Genomic DNA, 15,105 nt, shown 5'->3' with positions numbered 1-15,105 from the left:
GGACTGGACTGGATAATTTTTAAAAAGCAGATTATCTGTAAATTGCCACCCAAAGACTAGGGCTGTAATCAAGCCACATTCGTTTATGAGGGAGGCCACCGAGGCCAGAAAAGACAAGGAAGGCACCAGAATAGGACCATGCCTAAATCTCCTGAACTCTAGTCCAGTGCTCCATTCACTACAAGGTGAAGTTTGCTGGTATGGTAAACTTAGCAAAGTTCAAAAATCCACCCAGGTTTTTAAATGTTTAAATAAATATACTTAAATTTATTATCCAAGCTACGTAAATGTGACTTTCAATCTGGAGACACACGGTTGAGCATATATTGTGAGACAGACTTGGAGATCCACAGGAGAGCAATGGAAAGGCATGGCCATTAATGTATAAAAATGTATTGAAAACTTTCCCACAGGAGGTAATAATTAACTTGCTATTTAAAGGATGAGTAAAAATTTTTGGCCAAAGAGGGGTGGGAGGCTGGCAGCCTGAGTCATAACATTCCAAAGATCATTTCATGGGCTTGGGAAACTGCAAGTCATTTAGTTTACTTGGAGTTTAGGTTAGTTACATGGAAGAGAACAGCTACATAGGAGATTGCATGACTAAGTAAGTAGAGGTAATTATCTCATTAATTACATACAAAAAATGCTTTTGCAGAATCAGCATTTTAAAAACTAGAAAATAGTATGTTCACTTTTAAAATATAAATAGGCTAATACAGGCTTATCCTCAGTAAAATGTGGTGGATGAATTATTTCAGATACTAACCCAAGCCCCTCTCGTTTTTTTCTCTCAAGACCTTTCTCAATGGTCCTGAGTCCACTGACTCAGAAATCTGGAGCATCAGTTGTTGGGAGGGGGAAGACCCTCCTCCCTAGCTTCTGGAGGCTTTCTTGTAGCATTCAGGAAGTCTGAAATTCCCAGCCCTCCAGAAGGAGAGGGGAGAAGCAGAGAAAAAGCCAGTATGTCAGGCAGAGGTGGTTAACACTCATGCAAAGGTCCAGATATAAACTGCTGACATGAGCAAGAGGAAGAAGGACCCACATCTTAGCAGTCTAGCAACATCAGGCAAGCAGGTAGGATCCACATCAAGAAGTGGAACTTACACACCACCCAAGCCAAACAACATTCAGGATGAATACATCAGCAAGAAGTCTCAGCAGAGGAACTGTGCTGAGAAGAGGATTCTGATCCTCTTTATTGCTGTTAGAGGCAGAACTTAGAATACATCCCAGAAAGGAAAGAGGGGGAAAACAAATAAAAAGATTGCCTGCAGACATCTGAACTCAGCCATGGAAACCTTCTTGAAGTTTTTCCTTCTCTCTGCCAAATACTTCTAGTTATTTCAAATGTTAATATTAGGACAGGATTTCAGTCCCCTTGAAAATCAATATTCTGTCCTCCCATATTTAGTTTATCCTACTAAAGCCTCTTATATTACTGTGTCTGAATTATTAGGCCAATTGTAAGGGGTGAGGATGGGGAATTAAAAATTTATTTTTATATTACATATATACATATATATATACATATATATATATATACATATATATATATGAAGCTGAGAATAGTAGATGTAATGTATACCTATTTCCTAAAAGAATCAGTCAAGAAGGTTTGACCCTCCTTTATTAAGGCATATTAGAAAGTTGCCAAACATGGGTTGACCCAATAATTTCCCCTGAGAGTCAGGGGCAGAAGACTAGCAAAATTCCAGAACAATCATTAGAGTTATGAGTTACAAGCCCCCAGAGAGAAAATAATTGTGACTTTTCCCCTCCTTCCCCCTTAAATTGAGAGTCACAGAAGTACAGAAGAGCACTCACGTAGGACATTTAGATATAGTAGCTCAGACAATGTTCAAACAACCCTGGAGCAAGCTGGATAGTCACCATTTTACTGCTAAGAAGCTTAAGTGACTTGTTTTAGTTGCAAGATGGAACCCACACTTGAACTCAGGTCTTTTGGCTCCAGAATCCTGGGCAATTCCATTCTGCCACACTCTCAGGAGAATAAAGGGTGGGGAGAGACTGGGAGGAAGAGCAAAAGGGCAAGAGAGTACATTATTCATTCTAAATACATTGATAACGCCTGACTGCAAATCCATTTGCAAAGAGTTGAGACCTTTGATGATGTGATGAGACCACATGGAGGATGTACTTGAATGAATGTGGATATAATTTTGCTCATTTTACCATAATATACTATAGCATTAGTCTTCTGTGGCTGCTGTACCAAAATACCATATACTGGATGGCTTAAACCAACAGAAATTTATTCTCTCACATTCTGGAGGCCAGATGTCCAACATCAGCATCACTGGGCTGAAATCAAGTTAGCAGGACCACACTCTCTCCGGAGGTTCTAGAGGAGAATCCATTTTTTGCCTCTTCTAGCTTCAGGTGGCTACCAGCATTCCCTGGCGCATGGTCACTCAATCTCTGCATCCATGGTCACATTGTCTTCTCTTTTTCTATCTGTTTCATATCTCCTTCTGTCTCTCTTTTATAAGGACACTTTTGGTTGCATTTTGTGCTTCCCAGATAATCCAGGATTATCTCCACAACTCAAGACCCTTAATTTAAACACATCTACACAGATACAACATTTATAGATTCCAGGGATTAAGACCTGATATATTTGGGTTGCCCACCACAACACATTTCTACATTTTCCCTGTCTCTCCTGTATCCTGTATCCTGTAACATCATTTGTTATTACAAAGTAATAGGTGTTATAGAAAATCAGAATATACAGATAAAAGAAGAAAACTTAAAATTGCCCCCCAAGAGATAAGTATTGTTAATATTTGGTGCCTATCTCTAGAGTTTTTTCTCAATGAACACACATTTACATAAAGGTTTCATTAAATTTTTAAAAAATCCAGCTGCTAGCACAGCCCCTGATCTCACTTCAGAGAAGCCCACCCTACAAGTTGGAAAATGTTGTTACTCCATAGAAAAATCAAAATGTAGAGATATACTTAGGGCAAAACTTAGCTACCCCTCTATGTCAGATGAGTTAATTTCAGAGTGCTCTGTCTGAAGTGAGAAGTTACATAACATAAGAAGTTCATGGTAGATTGTGTAAATATGGGGAAAGAGTACACAAGCATGTCTTTCTCAAGAGACGGGCCAAGGAGATTTCTCCATTTCGGGAGCTGAGTATAAACTGGCTTCCTGGAGTTTGTGACCACAAGCTCAGAACGTGTGTGTGTGGGTGGGAGCCTGTGACTCTTCAGAGTCAGGAGGCTGCCCCATGCATCTTCAGTGGGGGACTGATGGTGGCGGTCCATTTGCTCTGTGCTTACCTTGCCTGGGACTCTGGTGACTGAGAGTTTGCATTTGCAAGAATGCTCCTGGGATCCGAGGTACGGATGGTAAGCATGACTTTGACTACAGTAGCAATAAACTTTAACTGACCAAACCATCTCATTTCATTTCTCTCTCTTTCTTGCTCGGTTAATTATTAAAATTAATACAATTAAATGTTCAAAAAGCTTTGTTTTCAGTTTAAGCTATAGAATAAATAAACTAACAGCAAGAGGATTCATATATTGTGAATGAACAGGAAACAAATGAGTAATTCCTTTCCTGATATGAAGTTCCAGCTCCTGCATCTTTAAGTTCAAGTTTTACTTCTTTCTCTGGCTACTTGTACTTACACTCATCTTGCTTGTGTCCAAACCATTCTTACTATGCTTTGAAGAAAAAAAAAAAAAAAAAAGAAAAGAAAAAAGAACTTGTCAGTGTTTGCCCTTCTCTTACAGTCTCCTGCCACAGAACAGGAAGGCTTCAGATCTATAGGAACACCAGCCTTTGCTGTGAAACAGAAAGCCAGTAAAAAGAAACTTTATTTTAAAAACGTCTTTTGATCCACCAAGAAGAGGGCAACTTGATTGCTCAGCCAGGTACTGTGGGGAGAAAGAATGGGATTTTTAGTGGGTTTTGGAACCAAATATTAAAATTTGGATTTACATTCATTTAAAGTTTGTGTCGGGGGTATGAAAGCCTTAACACTGAAGAATGCGGTTTTGCATGGCTGACTGGCTTTGCTTTCAGGGAGAGTTTTAGGTGTGGTTAGTCTGGTCTGCTGGGATTTCATCGGGTTCTTCAGAACTGAGTTTGAATACACATTAAGTCATTAAGTCAAAGGGATGCACTTGTGCTTGCTGTGAGACAAAGAGAGGGAAAGGACTTTGAAAACACTTTTTGGCCTTATAGAAATGAATCCCACTCTCGTTTGTGAGGCTATTGTTAGAGCTGCAGAAGGTCAGACCTGAAAAGACCTGGGGGCACTGCTTAGTCCATCCATTCCCCTGAATTACTAGAAGGCTGATATCTGGACAGAGAAGTGAAGGGAACTGCCATTCACCCTATTGTTAGGGTCTTTACAGACTTTCAGTTAATCCTTATGACTCTGGAGTAGAGAGGTGGCAAATGTGGACAGAAGTCAAGTGACTTGCTGCAGGTCATGCAGCTGTCTACACAAGTAGGACAGAACCCTGTCTCCTGTCACTGTTCTTTTAACAGCTCAGTGCACTTCTAGAATACTAACTGTGTTCATCTGCTCAGGCTACCATAACAAAATACCACAGCCCGGGTGGCTTAAAAAACAGAAAGTTATTTTCTCACAGTTCTGGAGGCCAGAAGTCCAAGGTCAAAGTTGCGGCAGGTGAAGCTTCTCCTCTGCAGCTGTCCTTGGCTTGCAGATGGCTGCCTTCTCCCTGTGTCCTCCCGAGACGATCTCTCTTGGGCATGCATCTCTGGGGTCTCTCTTTGTGCGTCTAATCTACTCCTCTTGAAAGGACACCAGGCAGATTGCTTTAGGGCCCACCCTAAAGGCCTCATTTTAATTTAATTGCATCTTTAAAGGCCCCCCCCTCCAAGTACAGTCACATTTTGAGGTACTGGGAGGTTAGGGCTTCAACATGTGGATTTGGGTGGAACACAATTCAGCCCATAATAGTAACAATAATAAGTGAGATTGCTGGAGTCTGTTGGAGATCTTAGACCATTCTAGTTTAGAGCCCTTTTACTAGAAAGGGAGACAGATAATGCCCACTGGCCATGTCTGTCTCAACTGCTTTCTCGGTGAATCTTCACAACAGTCTTAGGCAGTAGGTATTATTCATGTCAGTGTTTCAGATGAAGAAAGCAAGACTCAGGAAGGGTACCATCTAATAAGCTGCAGAATGAGGCTTTGAATTCAGGACTGCAATGATGAAGCTCACACACATTTTCCACTTTTGTGTGCTGCCTCTCTGCTCCCATTATATATATATATAAATTTCTCTCATTTGTTGTAGGCATGACTCCATAGATGTGGGTTTTATGGTCCTGAAGAACTCTAGTTCTCTAAGGAACGCATGTAACTATTTTGAAGAAATATTCATTTTTTAGAATTAGTTCTAAATATTATTTTCCAAAGCACAAATATAGGAAAAGGACTTCTTCCATGTGACTCAATTATTCACTGGACATCTTGCTTAAGAGTGGGGGTGGGGAAGGTGTTCAGAGCCATAGCCACCGTCTAGGGGAGAAAACTGGCCACAGCCTTGTCCTTTATGCCAGTGGGTAACTGACAGTAGGCTACCTGAGTTTCGGATTACAGGATGATTTTATTCTTGAGAGCAACTAGTAACTAGCCACCGATCTCTGACTTTGTTCCCTGATCTAGTCACAGACATCTTCTCTGTGGGTAGGAAGACTATTCAGTATCCAAACGGAATATGAATTTTGAGCATCTTCAGAATCAGCTGAGATTCCTGCCTGATGATCCATGTAGCAATTTTAATTTATTATTTTAGCAGACAAAGTGACTGGAGGGCTAACTCTGGGATTGGTTTATTCAGTTTGCATGTGAATATAAACAACTTCTCAGCTCCTTCCTCTATCTTCTTCCTCTTTTTTCTGTTCTCACTTAAGCTCTGACCCAGTCAAGGAAGGTCTGATTCCTCCCAGATCCACCCTTTTTGGGGGGAGTGGGTGGAAAGGGAGGAAAGAAACTCAAGTAGCTGCTATTCTTTCCATGTACCAGTCACCATCCCTTGATTGCGGGCTCTCAGCCCATCAGTGGTAGAGCTGGAATTTGAATTCAATCTTGGCACTCGTTGAGTTGTCCCAGTCTCCATTTTCAGACTCTTTACCCCATGGCTCCTTCCCTCTGCTGCTTCATCTGCTTGCATAATAAGAAATTCATCTGACATCACTACCCAGTGCCAGGATGCAGAAATAACTGAAACGTAAAAAAAGACAGTGCATTCCGAGAGTTTTAATTCTATTTTGCTTTTTTAGAATATACTAATTGTAACACACTTAAATTGATATCATGACCTGCTAATGAGTTCACCAGTTTAAAAAACTGCCCTAGAAAATGCTCTTTCTTCCTTTGACAGCTTTTCTTGCTTGTCTCATCTCTGAAAGCCTCAGAGCCTCTGGCTCATCACACAGACACGCTGGGGCCCAGTTCTTTGGTACCCCATCCAATAGCCATTTAAGAAGAAGTTCCATTTAAATCTCATTTATTTGTCCAGTGATACAAAGCTTGGCCCTAAAAGCATGACTGCTTGTATCTTGGCTGGGTATACCGAGCGTATTTGACATTTAAATAAATCATTTCAAACACCTCCCTCCTTTATATAATTGTATTTTCAATAATAATCATATAACAAAGTTAACAATAGTAATGGCTAGAAAAGAAACTCAGACAGTGACAATTTTCTTTTCTTCTTAAATTTTAATTGTGGTAAAATACATGTAACATGAAATTTACCATCTTAACCATTTTCAAGTGTATAGCTCAGTAGCAGTAGGTGTATTCACATTGTTGTACAATCTCCAGAACTTCTGCATCTTGCAAAATTGAAAGTCTGTATCCATTAAGCAGCAGTTCCTCATTTTCTCTTCCCCATAGCCCCTGGGTGACCACCATTCTATTTTCTGTTTCTATGAATTTGGCTATTCTAGATATTTAACATAAGTTAAAACATACAGTATTCATCTTTTTCTGACTAGCTTATTTCACTTAGAACAATGTCTTCAAGTTTTGTCCATATGGTAGCTTATGACAGGACTTCCTCCCTTAAAACTGAATAATATTCCATCATATATATATATATATATATATGTATATATATATGTATATATATACGTATATATATACATATATATGTATATATATACGTACGTATATATATACATATATATATACATATACATATATATATATATATATATATATATATATATATATATATATATATATATATATATATATATCACATCTTGTTTATCCATTCATCCACTGATTATCACTTGGGTTGCTTCTACCTTTTGACTGTCATGAATAATGCTACTATGAATACAGGTGTACAAATATCTCTTCAAGACCTTGCTTTCAATTTTTTGGGTATTTCCCGAAAGTGAAACTGTGGGATCATACAGTAATTCTATTTTAAATTTTCTGAAGAACTATATTCCATAACAGCTGCACCATTTTACATTCCTACCAAAGTGCAGAGTTCCAGTCTCTCCACATCCTTGCCAACATTTGTTATTCTCTGTTTTTGTTGTTAATAGCAGTCATTCTAATGGGTTCGAGGTGATATCTCATTGTGGTTTTGATCTGCATTTCCCTAGTGATTAGTGATATTAAGCATCTTTTCATGTGCTTGTTGGCCATTTGTGTATCTTCTTTGGAGAAATGTCTATTTAAGTTCTTTGTCCATTTTTGAATCTGGTGTTGTTTTATAGTAACAATTTTATTTTATTGAACTTCATGTCTATATAATTATGCAGTAAAATAAATAAATAAATAAAGTAAATATCACAGTATAAAAAGGGAAAAACTTATTCTTACATATTAGTCCAGCATAGTAATAATTAATAACACACTTTCTCAATCCTTACCTTCTGCAACTTTGTCAATGACTTTAGCAAACTGATCATTTTGCATATTTGTGTTCAATAGACAGTCTTGCCAGAATTGTCAATACATCTTTGATCAGTTGAAGAAGACTTTTTAAAAATTTTAATTTCAAAAAGTTTCTTTCACATGAGGTATCAAATAAAAAATAGTTATTAAGTCCTAAACATAAGGATAAGTTTAACAGAAATTCATAAATATTCTATTTCACATTATATCCAGAACTTGATTGATTCTACTACAATCTATGCCCTTGCCTTTTTACTTGGGAATTGATTCTAATGACTTTTAAATGTCTCTTTAGTAAATTAAATAAACACTCCCTCAGGTGTAAAGCTAGCAGAGGATACAGTGGGGCATTTCCCTCTCCTGGGTCAGTTGGGCTCTGTTAATATCCCAGTAGGTGAGACTCTGATAAAGTAATTGATGCTGAGGTCAGGCATTGTGAGGAAAAATAGGATGTTCTGGGCATATTTTGAAATGATTACTTTCTCCCTCCCCTTGCTGGAAGCAAGAGTATTTTTCTCTGCTCTTTACTATGAGAATTTGCTAGGGCTCCTGGAGGTAAAACTCACAAAAGCATGGGGGTCTTCCTAAGACTGGCCCCTCCTGGTGATTTCATCTGTCAGACTTGTCCACACTGACCCTCTAGAAATTCGTCAATTAATTTACGGTTTCCTACCTGGATACTGGTCCCTCACAGGAGTGTCTGCTCCTTGTGGGTTTTCTGCTCCAGTAAGTAGTGATTTTGTAGCTACCTGTCTCTTCCATTTGGGGGCAGCAGTTTGCCCTGTGACTTCAATTCTATGATAGATGTAAGAGTTGTTCATTTTCAGTTTATTCAGCTTTTTACTTGATGTTAGGAAGGAGTTACAACTTCCTTACCTGCAAGACCAGAAGTCAGAAGCCAAAAAAATTTTTTAAATAGAAATTAATAAACTTATTTTAAAATTTATATGGAAATGCAAACAATTCTGAAAAAGAGGAAAATTAAAGAATTCAAACTACCAGATTTCAAGACTTACTATAAGGATAGAATAAACAAGACAGTGTGATATTGGCATAAGGATAGACATAAATCAGTGGAAGAGAATAGAGTCCAGAAGTAGATTCATAAATTCAATAGGTAAAAGATATTCTTCCTAACCAATCATGATGGAAAAACCGGTATGCCTATGAGGAAAAGATGAACCTCTACTCCTTATCTCACATCATAAACAAAAATTAGCTCAAAATGGATCAATGGCCTAAATGTAAAAGCTAAAACTATAAAACCTCTAGAAGAAAACTTAGTTGAAAATTTTTGTGACTCAGGATAACAGTGATTTTGTAGACAGGACACAAATAGCATAAATCAGAGAGGAAAAAAATTAGTAAGTTAGACTTCATAAAAATGAAAATGTTTTGCTCGTCAAAAGATGCAAAAGAATAAAAAGCAAACCATTGTATTAATCATGTTTTCATTTTCTATATTTTATGATGTTTTGATATCTTGGGGCTTTGCTGGCCAGAAGAGACTGCCCCTACCAGGGCTAGCTAATTCCTACGGAAAGAAAAAAAAAACAAAACTACCTATGAATGTGACTTTTATATATCTAAACCAACCGATTCAAAGACCCTATCCCCTATCACCAACTTTATTGAGCTCTCACACACCAAGCCAATATTTCCCCTGCCCTAAATCTCTCCTGGGCCACCCTTATAGCCCAGAGTCTGCTGAAATTACTCAAACTATCCAATCTTAAAGTAGTTCAAACACGCCTACTCTGCCTCATCCATTCCTTCCTATGATAACCATTATACAGGCTCCGGGCTAAGCTTTCTCCTTTTTTGCCTCCTGATCAACTCTGGTTCTTTCCCATGAGGCCCCCAGGTGGCCCTGTGTGACACAGCAGGCCGTCCTCGGGAACTGTAAGTAATAAAACTTCTTTCACTGGCATTGACCTTTCCATTTTGTCACTCAGTTCTTTCGATAAATTAAATCCCAGGTACAATCAAAACAACCACAGATGATGAGAAACTAGTCACAATACATATATCTGACAAAAAAAAACTTGCATCTTGAATCTATGAAGAACTCTTAAAAGTCAATAATGAAAAGACAACCCAATTTGTAAAATAGACAAAAGATTTGTCCAGACACTTCACAAAAGATTTATAAATGAACAATAAAATACGTGAAAAGATGCTCAACATCATTAGAAATCAAGAAAATGAAAATTAAAACTATAAAATGAGATACCACTAACCACTCATTAGAATGACTAAAGTTAAAAAGACAGATAATGCCAAATGCTGGAACTTTTGATTTTATCTGCTGGTAGGCATGTAAAATGATATAACCACTTTGAAAAACAGTTTGGCACCATCTATAAAATTAACATACATTCACCATATGACCCAGAAATTCCACTTCTATGTATTTACCTAGTAGAAATGAAAACATATGTCCACAAAGATACTTACATGAATGTTCATAGAAGCTTTATTCATGATAGCCAAAAAACTGGAAACAAATCAAATGTCCATCAACAGGAGAACTGGTAAGCAGATCAATCTGTTCCTACAATGAAATAATGCTCAGCCATAAAAAGGACTGAATTACCAACACCTGCAAACAAAGCAAATCTCAAAAGCATGATAGTAAGTGAAAGGAACCAGACAAGAGTACATACTACATTTGTCCACTTACATGAACTTCTAGAACAGGCTAAACCAATTTATATTTAAAGAAATCAGATCAGTGGTTGCTTTGATGGGGAATAGGAGGAACGAACTATAAAGAGGCACAAGGGAACTTTCCACAGTGATGGGATATCTAAATCCTAACAAGGGTATTACCAACTTGGGTGTATATATTTGTCAAAGCTCTTTGCATGTTATTCCATGTAAATTATACCTCAATGAAACTGATTTTTTAAATGAGGCAGTTTAATACTTAACTGATATAGAAGGATCTCAAAAATATAGTATATGAAAAAAAACAGATGTCAAACGTTATGTATAGCTATTTTTTTTAGTGTGGAAGAAAAGAATAAACACGAAAGTGACAATGGTTGCTGCCTGATAGTTTCTGGTTCTGTTTTGTTGGTTTTACAGAATAAGGAAACATTTTAGAGAAAGAAGAGGACAATATTGGAATCATCTTTGACCTGTCTATTTGGAAATAATATTGTCTATTGAGATATAGAAAATTGGAAAGCTTTTATTCAGAACAAGTAAGTATACTGGAAATAAAATCTACCTGATTATGTAGTGTATTACCAAAACTGGATGATGTTGAACGGAAAATCAGTTCATGCCTTCCTCTGATCAGTTATATGTGGAATTCCCATCAAATATTCTTCTGTGATTTTGAGAATTCAGTTATAAAAATGGCAGCCTGTGATAAATGGCAGAACTACAGATAGGCTACGACTTTCACAAAGAGTAACCAGGTGTGTGTTTTAAAATATTGGCCCCCTGCCATCACCTATTCAGTCTTATCTTCCCAGTCAGATAGCAGAGAGCTATACCTGTCAAGATCATTGTGAAGAAACATGATGTAGATCTAAGTGGCAACCAATATGTAACTCTTGTTGTAGACTTGGTGTAGACTGTGCTATCCAATGTAATTAGTATCAGTAGCCATATGTATCTATTTAAATGTGAATTTAAATAAACAGAAATAAAATAAAATTTAAAATTCAGTTGCACATTCACACTAACGACGTTTCAAGTGCTCAGTAGCCACATGTGACTAATGGCTACACTACTGGGCAGAGCACATATAGAACATGTTCATCATCTCAGAAAATTCTCCTGTACAGCACTAGTCTAAACAGAGAGATTCTGATAAGAATGAATACTGAATGAATGAATGAATGAATGAGCAGCATGGTTTTCATCTAACTACTTGGTAAGAGAGGAGTATGGTAGCCCACACACAGGGAGATACACATGGTTAGTGATATGAACACCCTAGAGTTACACAGCAGTGCACTTTTCAAATTTTAAAATATTTTATGTCTATGACTTATGTGACTTTATTCAGTCTTGTTCATGAGTCTTTTAAATAGTTAAAGGGTTGGTATCTTAATTTTACAGCTGAAGAACTGTTGCCTTTGAAGGGCTAGTCTTGTGATCTTGTGGTGGTGGTCTCTAGGTCTTTCTGAGGCGACATTTCTTCAGCTGTGAAATGAAGATAGTGACTAGAACCAGACTTAGAAGTTGTCTCCATAGAGAGGATGTAGAAGCCAAGAGAACAGATGAGATCCCAGAGAGAGAGAGATGAGAATGCCTGATGGGCCATGCAGATGGGGATATGGTAACCTTGCAGCTGAGGTGAGTAGCAGGGATCTGCAACAGAGAGGAAGGGGACCTGGGCTGGGGCCCTGGGGGTCTGAATGCCTGATGTGCATTTCAGATGAGGGAAGCCTCGGGGCATTTGGGAGTAGACATCCACTTGGCTGAATCAAGAAAGATTTGAAAACCAGGAGCAGCCTAGCCTAGGAAGAAACCTGGTGCAGACAGTGTCTGAGTGTACAACACCAGGGAGCCATGTCTCCGCACTGTCAGGGACTGCCTGGGAGAGTTAAATCTTGGACAGTCAGACACAGAAATGAGGCAGCTTCTCCAGGGAACTTCACTGTGAGAGGTAAGAGAGCTTACACTGAATACAGACAACTGTTTTGCAGTGATACTCCTCAGAAAAGATTAAATTCTAAGGGGGATAAAATGTACTACTCCTTTGAGAGGTGACAGAAGGATAATGGCTATAAATAGTAGCTAACATGTATTGAGCCATTACTTTTGTATGAAATACTATCCATGAATTCTCATTACAACTTCATAAGTAAAATACTGTTCTCAACTCCATTGTACAGATAAGGAGACAAGAGGCATTTTCAGCACCTCGCTTTAAGTTTCAGCTACAATAACAGGCTATGTATCAGATTCGGGGTGACGTTAAAATGACATGGGGGCCCGTTAAAAACAGTTGTTGAATTTTGTTTTAAAATTTTTGGCAGATCTAGGGAGATAGCTGTCTATTTATTTTGAATATATCTAAGTAGCACATTGGTAGGATATGGCTGTGTTGCCACTTAGGTAATTAAGTTCCATGTATAGGGTTTGTCTGGGTTCTATTAGCTTATACGCTATGTCTTGTTTTTGGGGTTTGGCAGGACTATCTGGTGCGTAGGGGGTAGAACTTGTGGGAGTTAAGGGGGGTTTGTTTAAGCAAGCTAATTACTTGCTTAACAAGTACGTACGTGTATGTGGGTGTATGTGGGTGTAAATTCGAACTATGTCCTGTAACCATTGACTGAATAACACCTTATGGTTTACTGATGCGGGTAAATGATGTTCATTCAAGTCCAGCTTCAATTGGTTTGACTGCATCGGGGCCTCAGACGGCCATAGTGGAGTCCTTGCAAGTTACCTCCCTTAAAATTATAAAAATACCAAATGCATGACACCACAGTTATGTGTGGGCATGGGCTGATTAGTCATTGGTCCATCGAGATGTCTTATTTAAGAGGAAAGTGTGGGCGATTTTAGATGAGAAGGTCCTGAAGTAAGAACCAGATGCCTGGTAAAGTTCCGGTATAGAAACCCCCACGATTATTACTGTTTTGGTGAGAACTGATGGTTGAATTTTTGTGATTTTTGTTAGCCAGTTGACATATATTGTTAGCTTGAAATTGGCCACAGTGGAAATACTATAACATGAAGATTGGTACGTGCTATGAATTTGGGCCTTTAACCTCAGAGAGCCAGTATGTTCAACGTTTAGCAGCATGGCACCGAAATAGGTTCAAAGAGGTTTAGCAACTTGCCAAGGTTACACAGATGGTAGCAACTGGCAGACGGTATGTGAGGCTCACTACTCATAAGCCCAGTCTTACCACTGTGACCTCCCTGGAGGTCAAGGAACAAGATTACTCGCCTTACTTCATTATCAACGAAAAAAACATTTTGCTGACCAAGGACACTGGGGTTAGGGATGAAGGGCTTTACAGAGCTTTTCTTGAGGCCCTGAAATTCAAGCATTTGGCATCTCCATAACTCAGGATAAGCCCAAAGGAAAAAAATTGCATGACCCTAACTCTCTGGCAACATGATGCTGATGTGCACATTTTATGTAAATAAATAAATGAGTATTTATATTTCCACCCATTCCCCTTAGTGAATTTCATAAAGGAGAACAGTCAAGTCCTCATTCAAAGGATGGGAATGACTGTTACAAAGCAAATTGTGGACGAGCTATTTGTATGGAATGTCCTGAATCACGAAGAAGTAAACGTCATTTGCTGCGAGAAGATTGAGCAGGATGCTGTGAGAGGAATCGTTCACATGATTTTGAAGAAGGGTTCAGAAGCCTGTAACCTCTTTCTGAAATCCCTTGAAAAGTGGAACTACCCTCTGTTTCAGGACTTGCATGGTCTTAGTGAGTATCAGTTTGCTTGTGTCTGTTGTACAGATAGAATAAACCATGAAGATCCAAAACCCCCATGACAGAGCCTTTCCTCCCCTCCCTCCTCATCACACTGGGTAGTGGGCTTTGGTCCTGTTAAGGAATAGCTCAGACACTCTCAGGAATAAAACAACAACAACAACAACAACAACTCCCACTAAATTACTCGATGGGGAGGCCAAATGAGTAACTCCAGGGGCAGGGAATAAATTATTTTTATAATCTGACTTCAAAGCAAACTGGGTGGACAATGAAGGCACTTAAGAAGTCAGTGCAGGGGGGACGGTATAGCTCAGTGGTAGAGTGTGTACTCAGCATGCACAAGGTCCTGGGTTCGATTCCCAGGACCACCATTAAAAGAATATATATATAAAATTACTCTCCCTCAAATAAAATTAAAATGCAGCCAAACAAAAAACTCACAAATGAAATAAAATATAAAAAATAAAAAAACAAGTCAATGCAGTTTTATTATTTCAGGGCTTGACACTTTCTAGGCAGAATTAAATAATACTAGCTAATGGTGACATATTTCATATTTTTATGAAAATGCCTAAAAACTTCCAAAATGACACATGGTGTTCAGACTTAGTTCTTAAGTATTCTCTCTTTCTAAGCAATAATTTAAATTCACTTTAGTTATATTTCTATTATCACCTAATGTGAGAATGTGGACAGTGTGTGTGAAAATAGTAATAAGATGAATTGTACTGTTTAATAA

The 15,105-nt window shown here is 38.2% G+C and overlaps 1 protein-coding gene across 4 annotated transcripts in view; it reads left to right on the top strand.

Moving 5' to 3' along the window:
- The first annotated feature begins 1,740 nt into the window (after positions 1 to 1,740).
- The window catches only part of NLRC4 (NLR family CARD domain containing 4), a 34,273-nt gene continuing 20,908 nt past the window's right edge, over positions 1,741 to 15,105 (top strand). For 2 of the 4 annotated variants that reach the window (XM_045504857.2, XM_010967618.3), the window contains exons 1-4: positions 1,742 to 3,380; positions 3,771 to 3,911; positions 11,027 to 11,145; positions 14,097 to 14,357. In XM_045504857.2, coding sequence (XP_045360813.2) covers position 11,145; positions 14,097 to 14,357 — 262 coding nt within the window. In that variant the 5' untranslated portion in view covers positions 1,742 to 3,380; positions 3,771 to 3,911; positions 11,027 to 11,144. Of the gene's footprint in view, positions 3,381 to 3,770; positions 3,912 to 11,026; positions 11,146 to 14,096; positions 14,358 to 15,105 lie in introns of all 4 variants that reach the window. The other 2 variants (XM_010967620.3, XM_010967619.3) reach the window with 2 other exon arrangements.

The sequence above is a fragment of the Camelus bactrianus genome, chromosome 15 (assembly GCF_048773025.1).
Source record: "Camelus bactrianus isolate YW-2024 breed Bactrian camel chromosome 15, ASM4877302v1, whole genome shotgun sequence".
Lineage (NCBI taxonomy): Eukaryota > Metazoa > Chordata > Mammalia > Artiodactyla > Camelidae > Camelus > Camelus bactrianus.
Note: the sequence above shows the minus strand (reverse complement) of the source record. Positions and strands in the feature narration are given on the sequence as shown.